General features: G+C 41.9%; 1 protein-coding gene across 1 annotated transcript in view; it reads left to right on the forward strand.

Moving 5' to 3' along the window:
* svila (supervillin a) overlaps positions 1-26173 on the forward strand; it is a 42381-nt gene that overhangs the window by 13010 nt on the left and 3198 nt on the right. The window contains exons 9-37 of the mRNA XM_088322852.1: positions 626-819; positions 2220-2284; positions 2685-2815; positions 4575-4869; positions 7278-7647; positions 7738-7906; positions 10116-10236; positions 10927-10977; positions 11561-11726; positions 11791-11874; positions 13329-13415; positions 13491-13662; positions 13740-13912; positions 14629-14784; positions 14882-15018; positions 15369-15516; positions 15970-16118; positions 17282-17457; positions 18809-18950; positions 19014-19293; positions 20523-20677; positions 20766-20871; positions 21788-21995; positions 22061-22194; positions 22268-22423; positions 23547-23690; positions 24012-24133; positions 25384-25539; positions 25656-25676. Coding sequence (XP_088178978.1) covers positions 626-819; positions 2220-2284; positions 2685-2815; positions 4575-4869; positions 7278-7647; positions 7738-7906; positions 10116-10236; positions 10927-10977; positions 11561-11726; positions 11791-11874; positions 13329-13415; positions 13491-13662; positions 13740-13912; positions 14629-14784; positions 14882-15018; positions 15369-15516; positions 15970-16118; positions 17282-17457; positions 18809-18950; positions 19014-19293; positions 20523-20677; positions 20766-20871; positions 21788-21995; positions 22061-22194; positions 22268-22423; positions 23547-23690; positions 24012-24133; positions 25384-25539; positions 25656-25676 — 4468 coding nt within the window. The remainder of the gene's footprint in view (positions 1-625; positions 820-2219; positions 2285-2684; positions 2816-4574; positions 4870-7277; positions 7648-7737; positions 7907-10115; positions 10237-10926; positions 10978-11560; positions 11727-11790; positions 11875-13328; positions 13416-13490; positions 13663-13739; positions 13913-14628; positions 14785-14881; positions 15019-15368; positions 15517-15969; positions 16119-17281; positions 17458-18808; positions 18951-19013; positions 19294-20522; positions 20678-20765; positions 20872-21787; positions 21996-22060; positions 22195-22267; positions 22424-23546; positions 23691-24011; positions 24134-25383; positions 25540-25655; positions 25677-26173) is intronic.

Genomic DNA, 26173 nt, shown 5'->3' on the forward strand with positions numbered 1-26173 from the left:
TGGGCAGCCTCATTTTGATTTCAAATGCATCGAATTCTGTGCTCTTATTACTAGGAATGCAACCACATCCAAATATCACAATCCAAGAGATAACTACTAAATAAACCTCTTAATATTCTAATGATGACAATACAGTGTCTATAGTCTCAAGTCTTCTAATTCACAATGTAAAAAAAGGCCTTACACTCGGAGAAATCTGCTTTTGTACAACGTAGTGAAGCAAATAAACAACCTAGAAACTATAATTGCAACTCAATATTGACGCATGTACTCTCCAATGTGTGCAAATGTTGAGATCCTCCAAGTCACTAGCATTCACACACACACAGTTAAAATTAAGTGGTCAATACAGGCCTGATCAAAATTAAACGGCACAACTAACCACAAACTGCACAAATTGGCCATTGCTTTTTTTCCTAAATGGCCTGCTTTTAATATTGGGATGATGAAGATGTAGTGTTTGATAGGGATATTCCTAATATCGTTGCATCCATGCTTAACTAACACATGCCAAAATGCCATTATTAAATTTACCATGAGATTTCTCTTTGTCTCTCTCATACTCGCCTCATTTTCTCCCCTTTCGGTATTTGTGCCGTTGCTCACTCTCTTGCGGTCACCCCAGTGATCTGATGAACAGGGACGGGGGCCAAACAGGCTACCCAGCCTCACCCAGGGGCCGCAGACCCCTTGAGTATATCCATCCATGGCAGTCTAGAAAGACATCAGAGAGGTTTAGGAGCCAGCCCATCACTTCTTCTGAGCAACAGGAGACTGATAGGTACCCCTTTGGTTGCATGGCCCTGCAGAAAAAAAAGTGTCTAAGTGTTTCATTGCATGTTTACTCAATGAATTATTTCTTAATCACCCGACTTATATTTTTGTCATAGATTGCACGGTAGAAAACATTGGGACATGGATATGAACAAAATCTAACCCTAGTCCTTTCCCTTTAATATTAACCAACAATGGTTTGGGTTGAAAGGTTGTTCCAATTGGGCCTCACATAAGTGGTCAATCCATGTGATCATACGAGTAAAGCATGAATTCTCCTTTTGTTGGCACTCTCCCCAGGACTGTGAAACTGAACAGACTTCTGTAATGCCGCCTAAATCGCCAGCCTGCTTTGCTGTACCGTTCTTCGACTACTGACCATAACATTTTTAGCATACCATTACTTTATGCTTCTCACCCAAATCCGCTCGTTGCCCACGCTTCTGTGTAGACGTCTTGCCAATCGAACTGTTTTATCTTTTGTGCTTTTTCAAGGTCCCATTTGAGCACATAAGTGGAAACCAATCAAGGTAAAAATAACTTATTTTTTTTACTTGTGTAGGCCAAATTGAATGATTGTGTAATATAACTTCTCCCAGCAAAGCGAAACCTTAGAAACGGTGTCTGGACTCGGTGTGTATTGAGCATATTCAGCACGAGGCAGGTGTGAGTTGCATGTCTGCACGAACAAACACTCTGAAGGGTCTGTGAAGTGACATCATCCAGAAAATATTTGTTTGGATCGACAGTTACTGTCAGCTCTTCTTTTTTAGTCCCTATTTCAAAATGTCTGGATTCATAAACCAAACTCACGGTAAATGTATGGACTATCTTACTAAATAGCTCAGGGCTCGGGAACCTTTTTGACTCAAAGAGCACTCACTCTGTTTTATTTTATTTTTTTTAAACCTTTGTAAAAAATGTCCAACTAAACTGATCTCTTCAGCTTATTTTTCTTTGTCCAAATACTCTCTCGGGTCCCGGAAATTGAACGAGCAGCGTGACACGGAAAGTCTACGCCAGCAAGTGTCAATTGCGTTTTTTGAGGAATAAAGGATTTATTATTTATGCTGCAAGTAAAATAGTTAAATCAATCTTGAGGGCTCCGCACTTATTGAAATTTGGGGGGAAAAAAGCTTTATTCAGATGAATTTATTCTTATTCGGTGGAATAAGCTGTAGAATGCTCTTCCCCCTGAGATTGGATCTGCAACCTCTTTGGAAATGTTTCAATCTAAGCTTCAAACACACTTCTATTCTATAGCAAATGAATAACCTAGATTTTATGTTGACAATATAAGGGGATGGTGTCATATGGGGTCTGTAGTTTGTCTTTGATCTATGCAGCCCTTTGTGACTCTTTGTGATTAAGGGCCATACAAATAAATAAAGATGACGTGACTTAGCACAAGACTTTCTTTTTCCTCCCTTTGTGTGCGTCCGTAGCTGATGACGAGAAACTCGACGAACGGGCCAAACTGAGCGTCGCGGCCAAGCGCTCGCTCTTCAGGGTGAGCTTCTCTTTCTACTTGTTTGACCTCTTCTATCCTACATTTGAAGTTTTCTGCATATACAGTACACACTCCCTCTCATTTATTTACATTTCAAGGTTTGTGACCATAATCATAAACTGATTCTCTCTCCCTTGCATACCGCGCTAAACCTAACAAATTGAAAATATGGATTTGTCCTCGCATTCTTTAGATCAGTTGAGAGCTTTGCAATAGAACAAGCATTCCTTTCAGCCTGTGTGCTAAATTGCTTCAAACATTCCATGTCGTCCTCTGAAAATTCTTAGTACTCTGCTTTTGATGACTGTTGTGTAACTATTGCTATTTCACTCTTTCGCATGGAAGCATTTCCCGTGTGTAATATTATAACAAGCCGTTCATAATCAAATCAAATCATCAGGAACTGGAGAAAAACATTGGGTCCAGCAAACCCCGCTCAAGGAATGCCGCAGTCGACCGGAGGCTGAGGCGCGCTCAGGATCGATACAGAACTCAGCCGGTCACCACTGAGGAGGTGGTCATTGCTACCACGTAAGTAAATGGTAAATGGTCTGCATTTCTCTAGCGCTTTTCAAGTCACTGAAGCGCTTTACATTAGGGGTTCAGTCCCTAAGGACACTTAAGACATTCAACTCGGAGAAGCCAGGAATTGAGCGCTCTATCTCTTGAGCTACTGTCGCAAGTCATTGCAGCACATCGAAATTAAAGGAGAAATCATACATTGTGGCTGAAACACTGATTCGTGAACATAATGTTGTATTTTATGGATTATTAACTCATTCGATGCCATAATGTACAAATACGTTTTCAGGAGCATTGTCCCTGAGTGCCAAAACGTGAAAATATGTTTGTGTTATTTAAAAGAAAAAATATAAGAAAAAGGTTTGGCGTTGCTCCTCAGTAAGTACCAAGCCTCTTAAAGGATTTCAGTCTGATAAATCAGCATAAAATGGTAGACGTGGCTTTAATCCGATCTATGTCCACGCATCAAGGAAGCTCCACTTCCTAGTGTTGCTTCCTGTATCCAGTAATTGAGAGTGTCTAAGCGGCCCCCAAGTTAGAGGTAGTGAAGCAGCGTGGTGACAGTAGCAAAGATATAAATAAGTAATGCCCTTTGAGATTCGATTTGCAACCTCAGTGGAACTGTTTAAATCTAGGCTTAAACACACTTATATTTAATTTAGCTTATGAATGACCTATATTTCATGTTGACAATATCTGTGTAGTATTTGTTATGCAAAATCCGTTGCAGCGTGGCCATCCTAGAAGGGGGATTACCTCATGTGTGGTCCCTCCTCAAGGTTTATTCATTTTCCTCACGCTGAGGTTTTTGAGTTTCGCCTTGCCCCCGTGTAGGTTTTAGATCAAAGGATGTTGTCATTTTAGTCTGCAGTTTGCAATAGTCTATGGTATGTGCAGCCCTTTGAGACTGATTGTGATCAAAGGTGTCACAAATAAAGATGACTATTTTCAAATGTAATGTCCAGTAATATGGACGGAGTATCCCTTTCACAAGCCCTTCTTATTTCTCTTTTCTCTGTCAATGTGTGTTGGATAACGCTCCATGTCCTGCTTCTGGAATACTGTAGCGTCCCAAATCTTGTACCAGAGATTGTGACCGTTCACACAGCCGTAGCACGGGCCTCTAGCCCCTCTCTAGTTTGCAGCACCCTCCCTCCAAGCAGGTATTCTGGATTTAAGTGTGTACTGACACTCGCATGCAACTGCTAGTGTGTGACATATTATGTTTACTAATTGCTTATACAGCAGAGATCAGAACAACTCATAAAAAAAAGAATAATTTTAAATACCATCTTCACTGTTCTGCAGTTATATGACATTTTATTATCCGTATCACGGTCCTACGCTTTTTTCACAAAATGACTAAAGGCAATTCACAAAATTTGTTAAGTACATGATTCCAAATCCACCATTTCTATTATGTCTGTTACATATATCTACACTTCATCCTCACATTTGCAGTTGCAGTAGTTCTTTTCACCTCACCAGTTTGTTCTTGCTCCCAATGTTCTACTCGAATGATCAGTCATTCTTGAAAATATGGTGGTGCGGGGAGTGAGGACACACAGAATGGACCGCTTTCTCCCATTATTGATATAGTGTGACTGATTCTAAAATAGAGAATGACTCACTGCATGTATTGTATTCGGTTTCATCCTTATTGAATTACCCAAGACCTCAGTAACACAAAACAGCCTGCTGTAGCGTACACAGAGTGCATCTTATTGGAACGTATGAGGCGAGCAAAGCTAAGTCATCCTCTCTGTAGTCTGCAGGCGGCGGCACGTCACAGCGCTGCCTCCAGGGAGCAGGCGACGGATTCCCAGCAAACACCGCTCATGCGAGAAACCCACCAGGTTCGACCACTCGCACTGATGGAGGATGAAGACCGGGCCAGCGAAGAGCCCGACCTCTGCACTCTCAGCCTGGCAGAGAAGATGGCGCTGTTTAACCAGTTGGCTCAGCCTCCTACTAGAGTGACTCGGACCAGGGGCGACACGCGCCAGCGCAGGAGCAATACACGTTATCAGACGCAACCCGTCACTCTGGATGATATGGAGAAGGTAGGCAGAAATATTGTCAATGTACAAGTAGAAAGAAACTGGAGGGCTCCTCCTTGAGTGCAAGGTGAACAAATTCAAAGAGTAAAATGTGCAAAAGCATTAAAACCGTCCAAAAACTATATTCAAATCTGTCTTGCTACGTTTTCAACTTCTGCGATTCAGAGTGACGTCCGACTCGTCCCTGCAGATTTTTTTTTTGGGTCAGTGTTAGCGTGAAAAAAGTGAAAGTAAGAAAAAGCCTGCTTCTAAAAGAGTCCAAACAGCAACCTAAACCTTTAATAAAGATGAAAAATTGAGTTTACTCAAGCGTGTACATGAAATTCATGTACCAGCACGCACATCATGAATGAGCTAAGGCTGCGATCATGACTTTAATTCAGGAGATGGCGGCAGAGAGTAACAGTTCCAAATTCAGTACAGCGCCTTTAATGCTGCTAAATATATTTATGGTAGTTTAGAATCAAATATCCCATGAAATCACCATACCCCATCACTAGTGAGGTATTTATAGAACAATTTTGCACGGTACTCAGTTGTTGTAAGGGGACTCTCGGGCACCACTTTGGTGACCCCTGGCCTAAGTAATACTTGAGACTAGTGTCATATCACTTCTTTTGTCCAAATGAATTAAATCCGACATTTGAGTTATCATTTTCTAATAACGTAACTTTTGCTGGTCTTATTTGGGCAGAAAAACTGCTTTTTCATAGCTTTCGAACCTGGGCGTAACTAGCCCGTTCTTGAGGATGCTCAAGCACCCCCAAAATTGTACATTTTTGTATATTCTACTCTTTAAAGGTGAGGTGCGTAGTTTGAGGTGTCCTTTAAAAGTTTTTATGTCTGTGATAACGATGGCAAACTGAGTCCAAAGAGTGCTTTATATTCCATTTCACCTATCTGCTTTTGTCTTACTTTTTTCATACCTGTTTGCGGCGGAACGAATCCCCAAAATCATGAAAGAAGAAGTTTATTTGAGTGAATCTATGAAATGACTTGCACAAATCTTGTGTAACTTTGCCGCCATCTCCTGGCTTAAATTCATGATAGCTGTGTTCAATCTTTAAATGCTGCACCCCAGCTTTAATAAAGGACAGGATGGAAAAATAATACGATGGAAAAATAAAAGTACAACAAAAGGAAAATGTGAACAATGCTGCTTTGGAAATACTCCACTGCCTTGAAATGGTTCAGTCCACTGCTCTCTCCCTCCTCCCTGCTACTGTTTTGCCCAGCTCGTGTCACTGCATAGCTGTGGAGTCTGTGGAGGCTCCAGTGTATTTATATCTAATAGAGTACACACTGTATGTACTTTTTTTGAAATAAAACTGGGAGTGGCATAGTAATAGTGTTTCTGCTAATCACAAAGTGTAATGTGATGTTCACAAATGGGAAGTGACAGTCCTGTACAGTGTTGAGTGATCCTAAATCGCTTTAAGTGATCCTAAGCCGCCAGAGACTCTGGTAATCGGCACCCCCAAAGCTCTCGACCTAAAATCGCCCCTGCTTTCAACACAAATATGGAGAAATATTGTATCATGGGTTAGTGGTAACCATTTTAACCTTTATATTGTATTTGCCGTACTATAAGATTATAAGGCACACCTCTAAAAATGATGTTTCATCATACATTAGATACCTATGGCGCACCGGATTATGTGGCGCATTCAATTTATTCTACAGTTTTTATTCCTCTTTAACCTACTGGCTCTTTATACATGTACAATATATATTTCGCAATATTTGATTGATCAGTCGATAATTGTCGCTCACCTATACCACAAAAACATTGTATGCAACGGGATCGAACCCAGGTCGCTGCAGACACTTTTTTTCCACCATTCTCTAACATTTGTTTCTGGTATCACTAAAATAGTGTGAAAATGAGAAGCTGTAATTAAATGCGTCATCTGTACAACTAGTGGTTTAATGATAAAATGTCTGCGCTCTCAGCCCCACGACCCGGGTTTGAATCCAGTTTCACACAATGTTTTACGATTTTGATCAGCGACGTTTATCGATCGGTCATTGTACAAATACAATAGTGCAGTATACCTACAATTGCTGTAAGCATTTCTAATCTTATCAAATGTATTCAGGGGTATACAAGGCGCAGCGGGTTATAAGGCTCACCAAAAATGTGGGTTTTCGGGTGCGCCTTATAGTCCAGAAGATGCAGTACTCTGGGCGACATGTGGCTTGTGCATAAAGTATGTTTTGAGGTAACATCATGATGCGTTACAGATTCTAGTTGGCATGGCTTTGTAATGTGTGCCAATGGGTCACTATGAGTGGACCAGGAAGAGCGAGGCTGTGATCAGTCGGCATGATTCATTGCCATTAAATATGTGCGTGTTCCATCTAAGCTATCATTACCACTTCACATACTTCTCATTTGCCTTCCTGTTTAGCTTCAGAGCGGCGCAAGGCTTGAACATTTAGCTTTGTCCCCGACGCCGAGAGAAGCTGACACCGTATCCACTGACCATGCTGGAGATATCCACTTAGCCAGGCTGCCATTGGAAATTGCCCCAGTGGAGGCGAGGGGGAAGAGGAAGCTGCCCTCTCCTGAGGGAAAAGTCAGTCAGGAGGAGGACCGGCCTCAGCCACACTCTGGGAACGAAAAGAGGGAGGAAGAGGAGGAGCAGCGGTTGTCCAGAGGGAGGTCGGATGAATACTCGGACCGTCACGTGTTGCCGGAAAGACGGGAGCAAAAGACTCATTCGGGGGAGGAGGACATGCACCGTGCATCCTGCCACAGGAGCAGAACATTCAGTGAAGGTAGTTATTTTCCTGAAAAGTTGAGGTAGCTAATGGAATAATAGCCACACTTTGTTCCAGGCAATTAACTTTTGTGTTGGTTGGCAGAAGAGCTGCCGGAGTCCACATTTGTAAGACCCCGAACGACGTCCGGTTCTTCAAGGGGAGTTGGCGTCCGCAAGCGATCAGAGTCTGACGTGTACCTGGAGGATAGCGAGTTTGCATCCGCCCCGATGCAGGACAACATGTGCGACATGAATGCCATGTCCATCAAACAAAGGTGAGTTTGCTGGTAGCAAGTATAATGACAGTTCATCGAAAAAGTCCAAAATGATCATTTCAAAAGCTGAGGACACAGACTGCTGTGTCTGAATTGCTTACCAGTGTTGGCCACGTTACTTTAAACAAGTAATGAGGTAGAAGTTACTCACTACACCTCTTCAAACAACAGGGTTTCCCCGAATTCTTTAAAAGTCCCTAAAAACCATTAAATTAATTCTTCTTAAAGTAAGGCCTTAATAAGCATCATAAAATTGTAAATACATGAATAAGATTTATTATAGTTTGAACTGAAAACATTGAGTAACATTTATCAATTGTCTTTTTTAATAATTCACCCATTTGTTTTGGTGGCAGAATCGCCTGACCACAGTCATGGAAGTATCAAAACGGTGATGTGCTTTCAGTCGGACGCATGTCTTATGTCTAGCCACAATACACATGGCAACTTGGGACAGAGACCTTTAAAAAGTGGCCGTGGCTAAAAGCTGTGCCAGGTCATGTGTACGAGGCACCATGTGTTGTGTGCAAGAAATGTTTCTGTTTTGTGTTATTTTGTTTAAATAGTGTTTACTTAATTTTTTGTCGACTCGGTCCAGCTGTTGATTGGTGCGGAGCCCTTTCCCTTCGTTTACTTCCAGGAGCCGACTCATAGAGACGACGAGTCAGTTGCCGCCACAATATTGATCATCCACAAGCTTTATATAAGCAAGCTTATGTCACATTCAGTTCTTGTCACAGCAGCAACCAGACAATTCGTATCGATTGGTGATGTAATGCAACGACAAATGCACCAGATGTTCATTATTTTCCCTTTTTCGCGGGTGTATTTCTCAACCTTTCGTAATGAACAATTACTTGAGAGCAAGACGATCGTTTTAGTTACAAAATGTGAAATCTAGGAGTTGATTTCATCCTGTTTTGGATGTTGTTGAGCCCTCGAGGCATAACAGGAGGTCGTCTTGCTGGGTCACTGAGCTCTGTGGGTCACTTATTGAACCCCTTTGTTTCTTGTTTCTCTTTTTAATCCCATACATTAAATGCATTAACCCAGGGTTGTCCAAACTTTTCAGAAAGCGGGCCAGATTTGGTAAGCTGAAAATGTGTGAGGGCCGACTATTTAGCCTGGCAGTCTTTAATAAATTCACCCTCCGTCAAAGGGTTGCAGACCTCGTAGCTCGCCTTTGTAGAATTTTCATTTGACTCGCAGGGTCCCCTAAAAAAACGCTGCTGGGCCATTAAAACAGCTTCGGGTTGCTTCACCTTTTGAAAGCGTTCGTTTCCAGTTAGCTTTTTGTAGTCAGTATTATTCGTCTGGCAGGGCCTCTTATATACTCCGCATATCTCGGAAGCTGCGGCCCTCACAATCAACTTTCCTTTTTTTTAAATTTATATTCACTATGTCATAAATGGGGTGGATTAATATTCTCGTAGGAAGCCAAGGGCAAGGTGGCCAAAAGGTTACTGCCATCACCTGGTGAAATGGGGGTTTATTTATTTTATTTATTTTTTTTTCATTTTTTGGATACAAATTTATTTTATACTACTCTACCCACCTCTCGTCCACTATCAATATAAATAAACCCCTTAAAATTGGTCTCCCTCTCCAAGTTACTTAAGAGTGTTGATGCTCATTTTGACTGCCATTTTTGTCCTAAATAATGGTTTTAAAACAAGATGCAAGCAAAGTTCTTTTTTAAGACTTCACAAAATACTGCAACCAAAAATGCCAACATATTTATCTTTAGTGCAGACGGTGCTAGGCAAAGGAGAAAGTGTGTGTCCGGCTTATAGCTCCGCTCATTCCTACCGTTTACCCAATCAAATTGCTCTATTGCTCTCGGTGCTTTGCTAGACCTTTTGGGTAAGAAGTTTAGATGATGAAAACCAAAACAACGAACTTACACTGTTAATGGGACCTCTTGACTGTAAGCTGTCGTTAATTTGGTGTCTCATATATTCTGGACCGCACCCATTGATCATTTCTATCATCTCACATCTTCACATGTCCAACAATCGGCTCTGTTTGTTAGAAACGTTTGATAATTGCAGGATTGCTATTTGATCTCTGAGCCATAGCGCCCCGATGTTCATGATTTGTTTTGGACGCGTTCATTTTGGAAAACTTTTGGGTGAATTTGTCTGCGAATAACTGTCCTCCATCCCGCTCAAATGAAGCATAGGACCAATCGGTGCCCTCTCGCACACAGGGTAGCTTTGCTGAAGAAGAGCGGTGAAGATGACTGGAGGAACCGAATCAATAAGAAGCAGGCTGCTGTGGGGGAGCAGCAGGTTTACCAATGGGATGTGGAGCAGAGCTTCAAGAAGAAGGTAACCACATCATCACAAGCGCCGTTTTAGCGAGTAGCTCAATTTGGAAGCATTTTATTTAGATTAGTCTGCAATGCAGGACTAATCTAGCATCAAAAATAGTGATTGCAGTTGTTAAACCCCTACGAAATGTGATAAACAAGTTTCACATTCTTCTAAGTTGGTGTTTTGAAACCTGAATAATAAAAGCAACTATAAAAGCTTTCGCCAAAAGCTGGCTTACTGTTACTTTTCTTTTTTTGTCTTTAGACAAGTTCCTCGAACATATCGCATGCTCTTTTTGTGAAAGGCGTGTGTATCTTGGAGTACACGAGCTTTGCATTTTATTTCATTTGAAATTGTACAAAATCATCTTAATGCTCCCCTTATCAGAGCATGTTCAGCTCTTCCTAGCATCCCTGCTGAAAAATTGCTGCTCAGTATTTTTTCCAGTTTGTTCTGTTATTCACAGGTCAGCCATGCTGCCTGTGGAATGTTTTAGTATCTACACTATGTAAAAACAGCACTCATTAACAGTAACTGAAGTGTATGTCTGAAAATATTTTGAAATGTTCGAACCTGCGTGATGATTAAATAGAACAGAACTATGGCAATGATGACCCATAAATGACCCAGTTTCTCATCACGCAGTGAATTTGTCTCTCGAAATTCAAGTGAAGATAAATATAAACTTGTCCTGCGGCTGTCTAGGGCAATGAGGAACTGATGATTGATGAGCTCGCAGTTTCTGATCAACTATGGGTAAGGCCAGTTTACTGCAAAGTGTTTTTTGTTGTGTGCACACTGTTGGATTGATATCAAATTTGTACCTGCTTGCTGTACCTAATACCTTGCAGTCTTTTTCAAAAGTATGACCATTTTTGGCTGCTCCTTTTTGTAATTCATAAGCTGTATCAAAATACATGTCGGACAAGATCATTTTTAGAAATCGAACGCATGTTGCTTTGTTCTTGCTTTGATTAACAAGCACAAAGAGAGAAGAGAATTTTTCCATTCTTCAATCTATTCCTTTTCTCTTTATGAGTTTCTAAATTAAAGTTGCTGATTCTCTGAAAAATATGACTGAAAAAAATCTAAATATTGACATCGTTCAGGTACTTTCAACCCCCAAACGCCTCTTAACGTCAAGGTTATATTCCAAGCAGTATGAACTTGCGGTCAAGTTTGCACTCTACTTGATTTTGCAATTTTCCTAAAAGCAGTTTTGACTTTGTTGCGAGACGATCGCCGATCGTGCCAACAGTGTGATTTAATCTTCTCCGTGGGCTGCATTTAAAAAGGTGACTCGAATCGAATGAGTTTTTTTTCCTCTTTCGCATACTAGAAAATCACTGAAGCGGCGATGGAATCCCAAAGGACGGAGGCCCAGATGTCCATCCGGGAGAGGAAAGACCAGATCGAAGCTCAAGAGGAGGCGTGGAGGTGGAAGGGCCACGGGGCCGCTAATGATTCGACTCAATTCACTGTGGCCGCGCGCATGGCCAAGAAAGGTTCGTCTGGTCAACTTTAGTCTCTAAATCCATATCTATTAAGTTAAGCTTTTTTATGCTTTAGGTTTGGCCTCAACCTCTATTTTGCAGTCTTCAGCAACAGCAAAGCCCAAAAATGGCAGCCTCGCTGTCTGCAAACCTCAAGATGGTCAGTTTTCTTTCACCATTTTTCTAGACAGTATCAACCTTTTTATCACTATGTATCACTGCACTGCACCCCTGACGTTAAATTTTCACTTGGTGCAGTTTTTGTCGCAATCCTTTGAGGGGGAGTTCAGTTTACATTTCTGTTCTATATTCATCTCAAACAGATGTGGAGGAGATGGGTGATGATGATGATGAATGTTTATTTCTTATTCAGTTTAAACTATACTAACGTGTCTGCTGTGATTGCTTCATATTAACAGTTATAAACATAGCTATTTGTATTTTTGCATCCTATAATGCAGTGACCATATGAGAGTAAAGCAACTTGCGGGGAGTGACATAAATTGACTTATTTTGATCTTATTTTATGTTTGTGTTTTTCATCATCTCTGAACTTAATATTTTAAATGGTAGTCTGTAGATTTACTCTCAATTTGCAACTGCTTTGCTAGGTTATTGCGTCGCAGCCAATAGTCTGTTTCCAATCAGACTTGTGAGTATTTCTATATGTTGAGTCATGTAAACACTCGCAGATATTGAATTCAGTTCTTAGTCCGACTGTGAGAATTCCAATTGCAATAGTTGGTTTTATTAATTTCATTTTTCAATGACTTGTGCATGGTCCTTAGCCTATGACGACCTAGGAGGCCTGTATTAAAAAAAAAAAAACCTCAGGACAAAATCGGCTTCAAATATCAGTTAAAATCATTATTTTAGCCAAAAGTGACCGATTCAAAAGTAGATTGACTCATTGGTTAGCCAATGAAATTCCCAAAATAATTTAATCTGTATTAAAAGCAGAGCCGAAAATAAACATGCACACATACAGCGCGGGATCCGTTTTACGAGCAAGTGTGCACAGTCATTGACTTCTACAGAAAGAAGTCAAACACTAACAATTCTTTCACAATGTTTAAACATGGTTAATGTGAAACATTTGCAATACGTTTAGTGTAGTAAATTGGTCTTTTGGAAACGCCAAGACCTACAATTTGAAAAATGTGTAAAATACAATGGTTTTTGTGATCAAATTTGACAAGGTACCAGGTAAGGCTTCATGCTATTTTCTAGCTAAGATGCCTATGCTTTACGCATCTGTAGGCATTTAACTGCAAAAAGAAACTCGGGAGAGATTAAAAACCGTCTATTTGTGTGTGTTACAACTCTGATGACTGAATGTAAGTACTTGCGGTGATTGGGACAAAACGTTGAGAGTGTTCCCTTTCAAAAGAGTCCAAAAGTGTCTGTATTCTCCAAATGGTTCAAGAACAGCATTCAATTGACTTTCTTGTCTTGGATTGGGGTTTTATGCCAATTTTACCAATTTGGATGCCTTCCAAAGGTTTATCAAAACAAATCAACATATGAATTGGTTGCTGCCTGCTCTGTGATGCCGTGCGAGTGCAACCGAAAATGGCTCATTATGGTTCTAACGGCTGTGTTCCTGTTGTGCAGAGATCAAGGCGATCCCGGATCTGAACCTGGAGTCTGACAGGAAACTGGAAAAGCTCGAGTCCTTCCTGGGCAAAATCAATAGTAAAGGTCAGATCTCAGCTGGGTGCAAGTTTCTAAGTGTTTGATGCGAGAGTAAATCGCAATTACTCTTTGTTGACGTAGCGGTGCCAGAAGCGACTGTCACAGTCACAGAGGAAAAGGTGAAAGAAGTCATGATCCTGGAAGATGAGACTTTTTCCAAGTTCTTTCGCCAAGTGGAGCATCTGCCAACTCCCACTAATAAGAAGGAGTTGACTGCAGACTTTGATGCCATCTTTGGGAAACGGGTGCCAACGTAAGCGCCGCTTTGTGATATTGTCTTCATTTTCTGTTGCGGAAAATGAAGTTCAAGGACCTCTGACCTTTTCTCAGACTGCTGTCTGACGTGGTGCAGCACAAGCGAGCGGTGCGCCCGGCGCGAAACGTCCGAGCGTCTAAGAACCCCCTAAAGATTTTGGCCGCCAGGGACGATATCAGGCACGAATACACTGAGCAGCGGCTAAACGTTGGCCTGCTGGAGAGCAGAAGGATGAAAGCGGAGAAAAGTGAGAAGAATGCTGTTATTTCTGAATGACGGGCAGTTGGGTTATTTGGAACACTAAGAAGTAGCACAGCCAAACTATTTGGCCCAAAGGAAAGACAACTGATGAGTTTCACCGTTGATCTGTAAATGAGGCAACAAAACAACTCGTCAATGACTCTTTGCATGCTAATGTGAAGAAAAGAATGTTGGGTGGGGGACCGTCCCATATTTTTCCAGTTGTATTTTTTAGTATTTCTGCAATCGGATTTTTGTAGTGTGTCCCAGGTCCTGTGACTGGTGCGTTCCTGTTGATGCTTTTCAGAATAAAGTTCTCCAAATGGCTGATTATTATGATAATTATAGGCCAAATTTCATTTAGACACGCAGTGAAATAATCTCTGGCTTGAACATGACACACAGATGCAGATCCTTCATCTTTTATTCCAAATGAACACTCTGGGGTTGCAAATCTTTAGTATACAGATGAAGAGTCTGCTCACTTCCTGTGAAAGAATGGTGGGTCTTTGGAAGTGTGTCATTGGTTGGAAAAAGGTTAGGGGAAATGGGTTTGTAGCAGTGAAGTTTCTCCACATTTAACTAAACCAGACAGATACCTGAAATGTGGGCAATTTTGGAGCGCTGTGTTTTTTCTTGTACGTTTCTGTGTTATTTATTTTTTGCTTCAAAGTGTAATCCCTTTTGATGAGAATAAGCGTTTTTGTGTCCTTCCAACGGCAGTGAACAACATCTCCAATTTTTCTGACGTGGCCTTGGCCGGTCTCGCCAGCAAAGAGAACTTCAGCAACGTGAGCCTGCGCAGCGTCAATATCTCCGAGCAGATGTCCAACAATAGCGCCGTGCCCTACAAGAAACTGATGCTCTTGCAGGTGAAAGGTCAGTCTCGCTTCTGCTGTAGGGCTGCAACAACTCATCGATTACAAAAAACGTTATTAGATCATCGTGTCTTGTCCACACCCCCCACCGCTCCAAGGTCGCCGGCATATCCAGACCAGGCTAGTCGAGCCAAGAGCGTCATCACTCAACAGCGGCGACTGTTTCCTTCTCATCACTCCGCATCACTGCTTCATCTGGACGGGAGAGTTTGCCAACGTCATTGAAAAAAACAAGGCGAGGCTTCATTTACTTTTAAAGTTTTTGTTGGGGAAAAAAATAACTGTCAGCTTTGCAATTATCCATGGCTGCCTTGCTTTTCCGTGCATAATGTTCACACCTACACCGTGAGTGTTTGTTTTTGTATGTCCGGTAGGTAAAGCGACAGAGGACAAATAAATGCCCCCCCCATAGAACACGAAACTGTAAAAGTGTTTCTGTTATCGGCATTCCTAACCCCTTGGCCTAAAATCCAGACGTACCCAAAGTCAATTATATGCTGATCTTAAACCGCTTAGAGAATATGGACGCTTTTGCTCTCTTTTGAAAGCTAACACTCATGTTTTGTTCCATTTTTTTGCTTTCAGGCCTCAGAGTTGGGCCACTTCATCCAAAGCAAGAAAGATCTGGGTTGCCGTGCCGACTACGTCCAGGTCATCGAGGAGGGCGGCAATACTCAAAGTCCTGTCGCCAAGGAGTTCTGGAAGATTCTCGGAGGCCACGGGAGTTACCAGTGTAAGAGTCTCAAATTCCAATTCCAGTCCAACTGTTGTGTCGAAGGAGGACAGAGTTGTTCTTCCTACGCGTGGTCAAATCAACATCCGGTAAACACGAGCGCTGTCGTGAGCATTTTTTATTGCAATAAAACAGAATATTCTGGGCTTGTGAGTACAGAACAAGGCTGTCATGGTTTCACGAGTGCACTTTCAAAACAGCTTACAATCACTTATAGACCAAAAGGGGGAAACCTAGAAGTTAAAGGAAAATTCCCAAGACACCAGCTTCACACCAGTCCTTCATCTAAACCCGGGGTTGGCAACCTGTGGCTCAGGAGCCGCATGCGGATAATCATGTGACAAATATCGATGAATGAAAAGGATATATAGACAATATGCAGTTAACACATTTCACTATTCTAACAGTATCAATGTCAAAGTATTTATTTTTTGTTTTTCTTTGGATGCGCAGCAGCCGGTACGCCGGACGAGGACGAACTTTACGAGGGCGCCGTCGTCGAGACCAATTGTATTTACCGTCTGGACGTCGACGACAAGCTGGTGCCGGATGACGATTTTTGGGCCAAGATGCCGCGCTGTTCTTTACTCAAACCAAAAGAGGTCACACATTTACAACTCTGCAAAGCCATTCAGGGCTGCAACTAACGATCCGTTTTTTATAATCAAGGAATCGGTCGATTCATTTTTCCATGAATCGGATACAGTATCTTAAAGACATTATTATTTTCCTCCCCTTTGTTTCAATACTGAAGTTTTGGTCGGATAAAAAAATAGTGCACGAAACAATGAAATAAAATGAAATGAAATGATCTGCATTTCTATAGCGCTTTTCAAGTCAATGACTTCCCAAAGCGCTTTACATTGTGCTTCACATTTCCCAATAGCGGCCGTGATCTGTGCAGCCATGTAAGGCGCTAACCTGCTTATTGGGGGTAATTGGGGGTTCAATGTCTTACCCAAGGACACTTCGACATGTAACACGGACAAGCCGGGATTCGAACTGGGATCCCTTAATCCTAAAACGATCGCTCTACCTCCTGAGCTACTGCCGCCCCAACACAATACTTTATAAAACAAAAAAAAAGTGTTTGTCAATTACATTAACAATAGACAAAAATACATACAAATATATACTATACAACTGCAAATATGGAAGAAACTCTTTTCCTACTACCTTATCCAATATAATTTATTTTTATGTGTTGCACTTTTTTTTATTTGCAGAAAAATATCAAATGTAAAGCCACTTTTCAAAATGTAGTCAACCAATTAGTTTTTGGGTGAAGTCTTTGAAAATGACAAACAATCCCAATATAAAAATGTTCTATATTATTGTTTAAGAATCGGCCCCTTGTTTAGAATTAAACATGTCATTATTTCTTCAATGATTTTAATTATTTGATGTACTTTTTCTCTGTACTTCTGCAGCACTTTCTGTTCCCTTGAAAATGGTTTCATGATGAAACAATCATACACTATAAAGTTGAAATTTGAATACCACTTTTGTTTGTAATGTTTAATACAAAAGATTTTTGAAAACTTTTTAAAAAACGTTTTGGCGGCCTCTGCCGGACTGAAGATATACTGCAGCTCAGTGTCACAATGGGATTACGTGCCCTCATATTGGCATTGATTTTACATATTCACAAATTGATGATCTAGTTTTCACCGCTTTGAATAACCGATTTTATCGATGATTTGTTGCAGTCCTAAAGCACATGCATTTCTTTGTTGGATGGAGAGCAATGATGTTTTCTGCGCAGGTTCTGGTTTTTGACTTTGGTAGCGAGATGTACATTTGGCATGGGAAGAAGGTGACGCTGTCTCAGAGAAAAACGGCCTTCCAGCTGGCCAAGCAGCTGTGGAACGGAACTTTCGACTACACCAATTGCGACATCAACCCGCTCGATCCTGGAGAATGCAACCCCCTCATTCCAAAGTATGGCTACCGGTAGAATAAGTCAGATGGAAATAGGGCGCAACAAGGAATCGATTCAATCGATTATTAATAGTGGGGACTCGATAGACCACGCAATAAGTGAAGAAATGCTTGAAAATGGCGCAGACGCACCTACTCTAGGTCATAATGGAGTTGTCATGTGAAGTGTCGCTGCCCCTTACTGGTCGAACCCCAGAGGACAGCTCTATTTAGTGAACCGGCTTTTTTTGCTCTGCTTCCAAACAGCGCCTCAGATGTGTTTTTTTAACGCTATATTAAAAACATTAATAAAATATTATGCACCAAATTAGTCATTTCATGTTTTACTGGAGATCCCTGAAAACATGAAATCTAAATTAGAATATTCACAGATTTACAAAAAATAAATAATAATTTAAAGTCCAACAATAACAAAAAAACTTTAACAATGCAAAAATAAATGATAAAAGCCCCCCAAAACGTAACTATTTAGAATTTTTAATCAAATTTAGACCCCGATCCTCAAAAAAATACACAAAAAATATAAATTAAAATAAGTAAAATAAAAAGCAAAGGATCAGCAAGATTGGAAGATTGAAAATCAAGTTATGTTTATTTGAATGCACCGTCAATAAACTGAGTCCAAATTTGGCTCATTTTTAGTCTTTTCATACATACACTACTTTCTTTTTGTTCTCTGTATTGAACTCCAACACTTCTAGAGCCTTTTCAGTCTTTAAACAAGTGTGGCGTAGTCGAACCGCATGTGCATTGTTGAAGCAGAATGGCAGAATTCATGTCAGTTTGTAGCAGATGATTGACAGAAAAAGATCATAGAACATAGAACAGCTCAAAATGGCAAGATGGCGACTTTATTTTAGTCAACTCAAAAACAAACGTTTTTTCATGGACGGTGGATTTCTTCCTTTGATGTTTTTCCTTTTAACACTGGGAGGCGCTAAAGAATACACACAGTCCCTTAATGCAGTGTTTTTTTGAGCCAGGGCACGTTTTTTACATTGGAAAGATTTCGAGGCACACCACTAACCAAAAATGTTATAAAATGACACTGAACAGTATGTTTAATCACGATCTAATTCATAATACCCCCTGTTTTTACAGCACAGACACTTGAAAATGACATATTTGCAGAAAATCATTCATACATAAAAAGTCACAATCTCTCACGGCACACTAGTGTGTCACAGTGGTTGAAAATTACTGCCTTAATGATTTCACATATAAGTGGCTCCAGAGCTCAAAGCTCAAAAGCAAAAGTGTAAAATAGGATAAATGTCACTCGTAGCTGTTGAGCTTTCGAGACTAGAGCGCGAAGACCTAACGAAGACGATGCATTCGCCGCTCGTTACAGGAAAGGCCTCGGCCGCCCCGACTGGGCGCTTTTCGGCAGGCTGACTCAACACAACGAAACCACCTTATTCCGAGAGAAGTTCTTAGACTGGAGCACCTCCGGCAAAACCAAGAGCGAAAACGACCACGCGACGGAGGGCAAGGTAGCGAGAAGGCCGACTCCGAAAAGTAGCGTCGTCGCGCACTAATCCCTGCCGCCGTCGCAGGACCCGCCGACCTCGGACGGAGCACACGCCTACGACGCCGCCCTGATGCTGGCGCCCCGCCGGGCGCCGGTCCGCACCCTGGTGGACGGCCTGAACGTCGGGCGTGGCTACGGGTTGGTGGAGGTGGACGAGTGGCGCTGCTACCAGATAGGCACGCTCGGCGTGGAGGTTTGGCACATCCTGGAGTTCGACTACAGCCGGCTGCCCCGTCAAAGCGTGGGCCAGTTCCACGAGGGCGACGCCTACGTGCTCAAGTGGAAATTTACCGTCAGCCCTGCGGGTGAGTCCCTGCCCGTGACGCTGAATTTCTTTTGTCGGAATCCTCCTATTTTTCCGTTTCTTTTTCTTTATGGAGGATCTGCACGGCATGCGCACATTTCTCACTCGTCGGGGCTCTTCCTTCCTCCTTCCCCACAAGTCCTCACAGATAAAATATGAAATTTCAGTCTGTTTTTCGAGCCGAGTCCCTCAAATCAAGTCGAGTGGTCGAGTTCGGGCTTTGATACCCCCGGGCGAGGTCGTATTGGGCTGGATTGTTTTAGGCCAGGTCTTAATTTTAGTCATTAGGACATAATGACGCCTAAAATATTCATCTTCATGGTCAAATTTGAATGTATTCATTTTTTGTGTTCTTTGTATTAGAAACTAGCCAGTTTTATGCATTTAAGAGTATAGGTCTCAAATTTGACCACTAGAGAGAGCATGTCGCCTGTGCATGGTATCCTGCGTTATGATGAGCTCTTCGAACAATTATCAGCTGCCATTGAAAACAGAAGACGTGACTCTTGTCTTTCCTTTTCCTTCACAAAAACAGAGCCACTTTCTTCTGGGGCCACATTAATCATCGCGAGGCCCGTAACACGACGAGCGATATTTACTCATGCTAGGAGCCTTGTCAGCGGTGCTAGGCAAATTTGGATTTTTGGCATGCGCTTCCTCAGCTTCATTGCCCAAATAGCAATAATGTGTTTAACTGAGACAACTATTTACAGTCTATTGGAAACTCAAAAACCCCAAGTGTGCCGTATAACCTGAAAACACAACGGATAAGATTAGGGCTGCAACAACGAATCAATACAAATTATTATTAAGTTTTGCCAACTAATTTCGTCATCAATTTGTCGTATTACGCGATTTCAAACATTTTGCAACTGTGTATTTTACTTTGGCTAACATTTTAGACATTTTGAAAGAGTTGTACATGTTTGACTTCTCTTACCAGAAGTCAATCATTTTGCACACTTGCGCGTAATGATAGTGTGTAAAAAAAAATGACTCGAGGCATGGCGCACATTTATTTTGGGATCTAATTTGTATCCCTTCTGAACATCTGCGTATTGCTCTTTTGAGTGGGCTGTGTTCGGCAGGCTGTAGGAACATTAAGGGTTTATTTTCCGGTGCGCCTTGTGTATGAATGAATAATATATGACAAACAAGTATATTTGGGGCGTGCGCCTTATAGTCCGGAAAATATGTTGCCAGTATTTGTGATTGTAAATATCTTTTCAGTTCGGAAGCGGCAAAATTCTGATGGGCTGAAGATGACTGGGCCGGGCAAAGAAAAATGTTGCTACTTCTTCTGGCAAGGCCGCAACTCCACCGTGAGCGAGAAAGGAACGTCTGCGCTCATGACTGTTGAGCTGGATGAGGAGCGGGGAGCGCAGGTTGAATTTTCATTTGATTGACTTCTATTACCTTTGCGTTTTTTACTTACCCACATTTTTGAAATTGCTATTTTTTTCCCCCATACAGATTCAAGTCCAGCAGGGGAAAGAACCACCGTGTTTCCTGCAGTGCTTCAAAGGCTGCATGATTGTCCATGCAGGGAAGAGAGAAGAAGAGGAGGAAAACTCGCAAAGTACAATTTTTAAATGACTTCTTTCAATATACATTTTTTTTTTTTATACTGACAGCAGTTTTAGAAATAACATCGTTGCGTACCCGGGTCATCTAACTCCTCATTTTTTCTGCCGTTAACGTTACTGACGGTCATAAGCGGTGCGTTACTATGTCTAGTAGTCATCAGCATAGGTAAGCGGGACGTCCCGGCTCAATCTTTCAGCATATTCATTCACCAACAACACGGAAAGTGAACGGGGCTCTCATTCACTTTATATTTTGGAGCTGTTAACTTTTGCTGTGTAAAAATACTTGAAGCACGGTCGCAGATATATACTTGAGCAGTTGTCTGACTAGCAATTGTAATTTATTCTCTCCAATGAAACTCAATTTATATTGTTTTACGGTTGACTTTTACTGTGAACATAATACTTGGACCAGATGTTGGATTTGATTTATTCCACCCACTTAATATTGTTTATTGCTGATTGTTCTTTCATGAAGTTGTTTATTTTTTGTTGCATTTAAAAGTGTCGGATAAATCTGTTGCTGGTAGGGTGCAATTAATATGACGAGGTCTGTTCTTCTTTATTCAATTGACTCAAATACTGTTCAGAAAAAAATATTTGACATACAGTAACTTATTTTTGAAGCAACAGAAATCAATACTTTTCCTGGTAAGGAGTTACTTTGACTACAGAGTAACTCGGTTACTAACTGCGTTAGTTTTTGGAAGATAAGTGATAACTTCTTTTTTCTAAAGTAACGTGCCCAATACTGACTGACAGTAGTACAACTCCTCAGCCGTTGAGGCATTATCGATGCTAAACACCAAGAACTTTTGAAACAATTAAAAAATAGCACCATACATTGAGGGTGAAAACCATGACCAAATTGCTTCTCTCAGCCTACAACAGCGTGCTTTGAATTCCCAGATGACTGGCGACTGTACTGCGTGCGAGGGGAAGTGGAAGTGGAGGGCCACCTGGTGGAAGTAATGTGCCACTGCAGTAGCCTTCGCTCCAGAGTCTCCATGGTCCTGCTGAGCGTTAGCCAATCTCTCATCTACCTCTGGCACGGTTGCAAGACACAAGATCACACACGGCAGGTGGCGCAGGCGGCTGCCAGCAGAATCAGAGATCAGTGAGTGGAAAAGCCACCCGGGAAATAAGCTTTTACGACTATATTATGCATGTTTTTTTTCTCAGTTGTCCTCTGGAAGCAGGCCTTCACAGCAGCAGCAAGGTGACCATACGAGAATGCGACGAAGGTGCGGAACCTTTAGGATTCTGGGAAGCGCTCGGCAGGAGAGACAGGAACGCTTACGACTGCATGCTCCAAGGTGGTTATGCAACATCGAAAGAATCTCAAAAACCGTTTTTTTTTTTCAACCCTGGTTTACTTGTGACCCTTAGATCCTGGCAGTTTTGACTTCACTCCTCGTCTCTACCAGATGAGCAGCAGTTCGGGCGACTTTGTTGCCGTGGAGTTTCTTTACCCGGCCAGAGACCCCCAGCGAGTCAATTCCATGCCTTTCCTGCAAGAGGACCTTTATTCTGCTTCCCAACCAGGTCAACATCGGTTCAGAAAACGTGTTTTGAAGTGTGGCGAAATTGGACGGTTAAGATAAAGAGCCGCCTTTTTGGAGCACCGCATACGGTTTTTAGATCATTATATCTGTCAAAACGGATGAAAAACCTTATTTAGTTATTCTGAAGGCTTGGCTACACATAACTATAACTGTATTCTTTTTACCGTTTTTGATAGTTCGACATACTTTAACCAAGACACACATGCATTCAACTTTATGGAGTAATCTTCTAGAGAAGAAGCTTGAATAGAAGACAAAACAAAAATAAGAAAATAAAACTGAGAAAGATGGGAGTTGAGCACTTAAATTGGCACTATTTAGATAGAAAAAAACATTGGCTTAATTGTTACGTTATTGTAATTTGATAGAATTTCCCCTTAACGTCAATACCAATAACTAGCACCATGAGATGGACTTTGGTAAAGCGGTGCGGAATTCCCAAGGCCGGAGACCCGGTCGAGAAGAAGACCAAGTGACGCAGTGCGTCGAAGCCGGTGTGGGCTGTCGGTGGCTCGAGGCTTCTTTAAGGTCGCTGGCTGTGTCCCACTCGTTTGGATTCTGGCTTGATCAGGCTTGGGCACGGTCCAAGCAAGGTTCTCTGGTTGGGTGTTAATCTGGCTCCAGAGAAGTCAAGTCAGCTTCTGTTTATTTGTTTGGCCCTTCATCACAAGGAGTCTCAAAGGGCTGCACAGACTATTGCAAACTACAGACTATTACTGCGCCGATCTAAAACCTAGATGAGGGCTCTTTTGGTTTCCCGTGAGCCAAATGTCTTGCTCGCTTGACCATTTCTTTCAATCTGAATTGCGAGGTGACGGGCCCTCTCGCTCCCAGCTCCGGTCTGGCCGGCCCACTGGCGGGAGTTGTCACGGCGACCTTTGATGGGCACATGCCATACCACCCGAAAAGAAAGATAACAAGTCTCCTGCCCCCGTGTTATCCGATAACCCGGTCGCTGTGAAAAAATTCATTTCAAGCCTAGTATTCAGTTCACGTGCAAAACAGAATTCCGAACCAACCTCGAACGCGCTATGGATGTCATCTGTCTAGGAACGAATTCAAAGGCTAGATGTCAACATGACATGCGATGATCTTGTCCTCAGCGTTGTTCCTCGTGGATAACCACCACGAAATGTACCTGTGGCAAGGCTGGTGGCCTCAGGACAGCGAAAGTACCGGTTCGGCCCGAATGCGTTGGGACTCGGACAGGAAGTGTGCGATGGAGACGGTGCTGCACTACTGCGAAGGTATCTGCGCGCTTTCTTGCCATCACAAATAAATACTGCTTTCTCTGACGGCGTTAATCGTAAAAACGAATATTATTCTTTAGAATAAATTTGGGCGACGTTGCTTTGCTAATTGCCACACATGTTCTCTCTTTACAGTGACATTGAAAGTGCATTGATAGAGTCATGGAATTGTTAACTGTCTAGTTTTATAGGCTTTAGAGCATCGGTTTTGGTAATTGACATTAAATTGTAAAAAGTCTTGACATGGTAATAAGAGGGTTAAGCATGCTATTCCAAAACAAACAGCTAACCAACTTAACTTTTATTCGTTTTGCTCAGAAAAAAATCCGCAAAAGCCCTCAAAAGCGTACCTGATCCACGCCGGTTTGGAGCCGATCACCTTCACCAACATCTTTCCCAGTTGGGAGCACCGCGAGGACATCGCCGAGATCACAGAGCGGGTGTGTACCGACAAACTGACATGATCTCGTCATTCAACTCATTATGTATAGATCTTTCGGTCAAAGGAAAAGCAAATGTTCATACAATCAAATGCATGCACTCCAATATTTTACAGATCAAATCACGTGGATGAGATAAGTATTCAAATTGTTTTTTCAATTCTAGGTAGGGCTGCAACAACAAATCGATAAAATCAATTAAAAACAATTATTAATGGCAAATAATTAGTTTGATTGGTTGTATCACCTCATTACTAATTATGTTCAATCAATGCAAATAAGTTTGCATTCAATTCAGTTGTGACGCTGAGAGTTGTAGTCACAGCAGAAGGCGCCAAGACTGTTCTTTTACATTTTCAAATCTTTTTTATCGAAAATTGCATGATATAAACCAAATTGGCATGTGCGTTTTAACTTTGTAGTGTTTGACTGTTTCATTATGAAACAATGTGAGCCATTTTCAAGTGCTGCAGAAGTACAGAGAAAAAAAACTGAAAAGAAGTCATTAAAAAAGTTAAAGAGAAAAAATATATAATTTTTCTCTACACATCGGCTCTTAGTGAAAGGTTGTATTTCAAGCAGATTTTTTTTTAATATGTATTCCTGATACCCCCAATATCTAAACAATGCTTTACTTAAACACTACGGCACTTTGCCAGCAAAATAACATTTTATTGGACGACCATGAACGATGCACGAATTTTGCAAGAACATTTCGGTTCCACGTGTTTCCGGTAAACGGATCACATGATCGTGGAGTTGCACGAAACGTCGTCCTTCTCTGTCCTGGCGATGTCCAAGGCACTTTGTCATCTTTTTTTTTTTTTTTTTCTTTTATATAAAGCGTTAACAGTCTGTACTTATATCTTTGCATTTATTAGCACAATGCGCGTACTCTGCATATAGGTCAACGTCGACACACTGTTATACGGTGTCATACGGTGGATACAGGAACGAAAGTAGGCACGAAGCGGTGACTATGATCTGATCCAAGCAACTCCTGCCGTCCAGTAGTGATTTATCATACTGATATCGTTCACAGAGGCTTGATACTTATTGATTAGCAACACCTTTAGAACAGTTTAAGAAAAAAAAACAGAAAAGGTAGGGTATTTTTCCATTTCTGCACCAAATGAGGAAATAGTGGGCTGGACGGTGAGGAAATTGTCCGCGGTACAGAAACGGTCGCCGACTATTGTATGAAGCACCGAACCGCTGCTTTTAAATGTTGTGGGTATGTGTTTTGTCAGGAGGCGGAGGTGTGTAACCAGATTATTTTGGTGGAAGACGTCTTAGCCAGACTGTGTCAGAGCACGTACCCACTGGAAGAGCTCCTTGCCCGGCCCCTACCCGAGGGCGTAGACCCCCTGCGCCTGGAAGTCTATCTATCAGAAGAGGACTTTCAGGTAAAAACTGCAAACCGCACATCGGCCCCCGAAATCTTTTCCCCTCTTTGGTTTTGAATGACTCCTGGCCGTCCCTCTCCTTTCTTAATGTATCTGATGTCGATTTCGCTCTCCAGGGCGTGGGGTCTTACCATGAGGTGAGTGGGCTTTCGAATCCTCACTTACTGACCCTTTGCACGCGCACGTGACACCATGATGGACGGAGGTAAACCCTCCTAAACCTTGGACCGTGCCAAAAAAAACCAAAAATAGCTATACTAGTCTACACCAATAATCAAGTCAAGCATCAAAGGACTGCACCAATATTGTGCAGCTGTCGGACGGGTCGGCTCTCCTCGTCGGAAACTGAGGATAGCGTTAGCGATGCTAGCTAACGAGCCAAACAGTCTGCCATCCAAACAAATGGTTCAGTCTGCCGTACTTCATTCCACAACCGTGTGTACCGCTAGATTCTAAATAGAGTATCCACATTTGAGGTAAGATCCTGGGCCAGGGCTTAAAATGTCAATATCAGGCTGGGCTGGGCCAGGCTTCTCTCTCTCTCTCTCTCTCTCTCGCTCTCGCTCTCGCTCGCTCTCTCTCTCGCTCTTTTCTTTTTTAATTGAATTTTTTTAATTTATTTTTTGTGGATGAT

This window comes from Urocampus carinirostris, chromosome 18 (assembly GCF_059441175.1).
Source record: "Urocampus carinirostris isolate Australia breed hairy pipefish chromosome 18, RoL_Ucar_1.0, whole genome shotgun sequence".
In the NCBI taxonomy this organism is placed as follows: Eukaryota; Metazoa; Chordata; class Actinopteri; order Syngnathiformes; family Syngnathidae; genus Urocampus; species Urocampus carinirostris.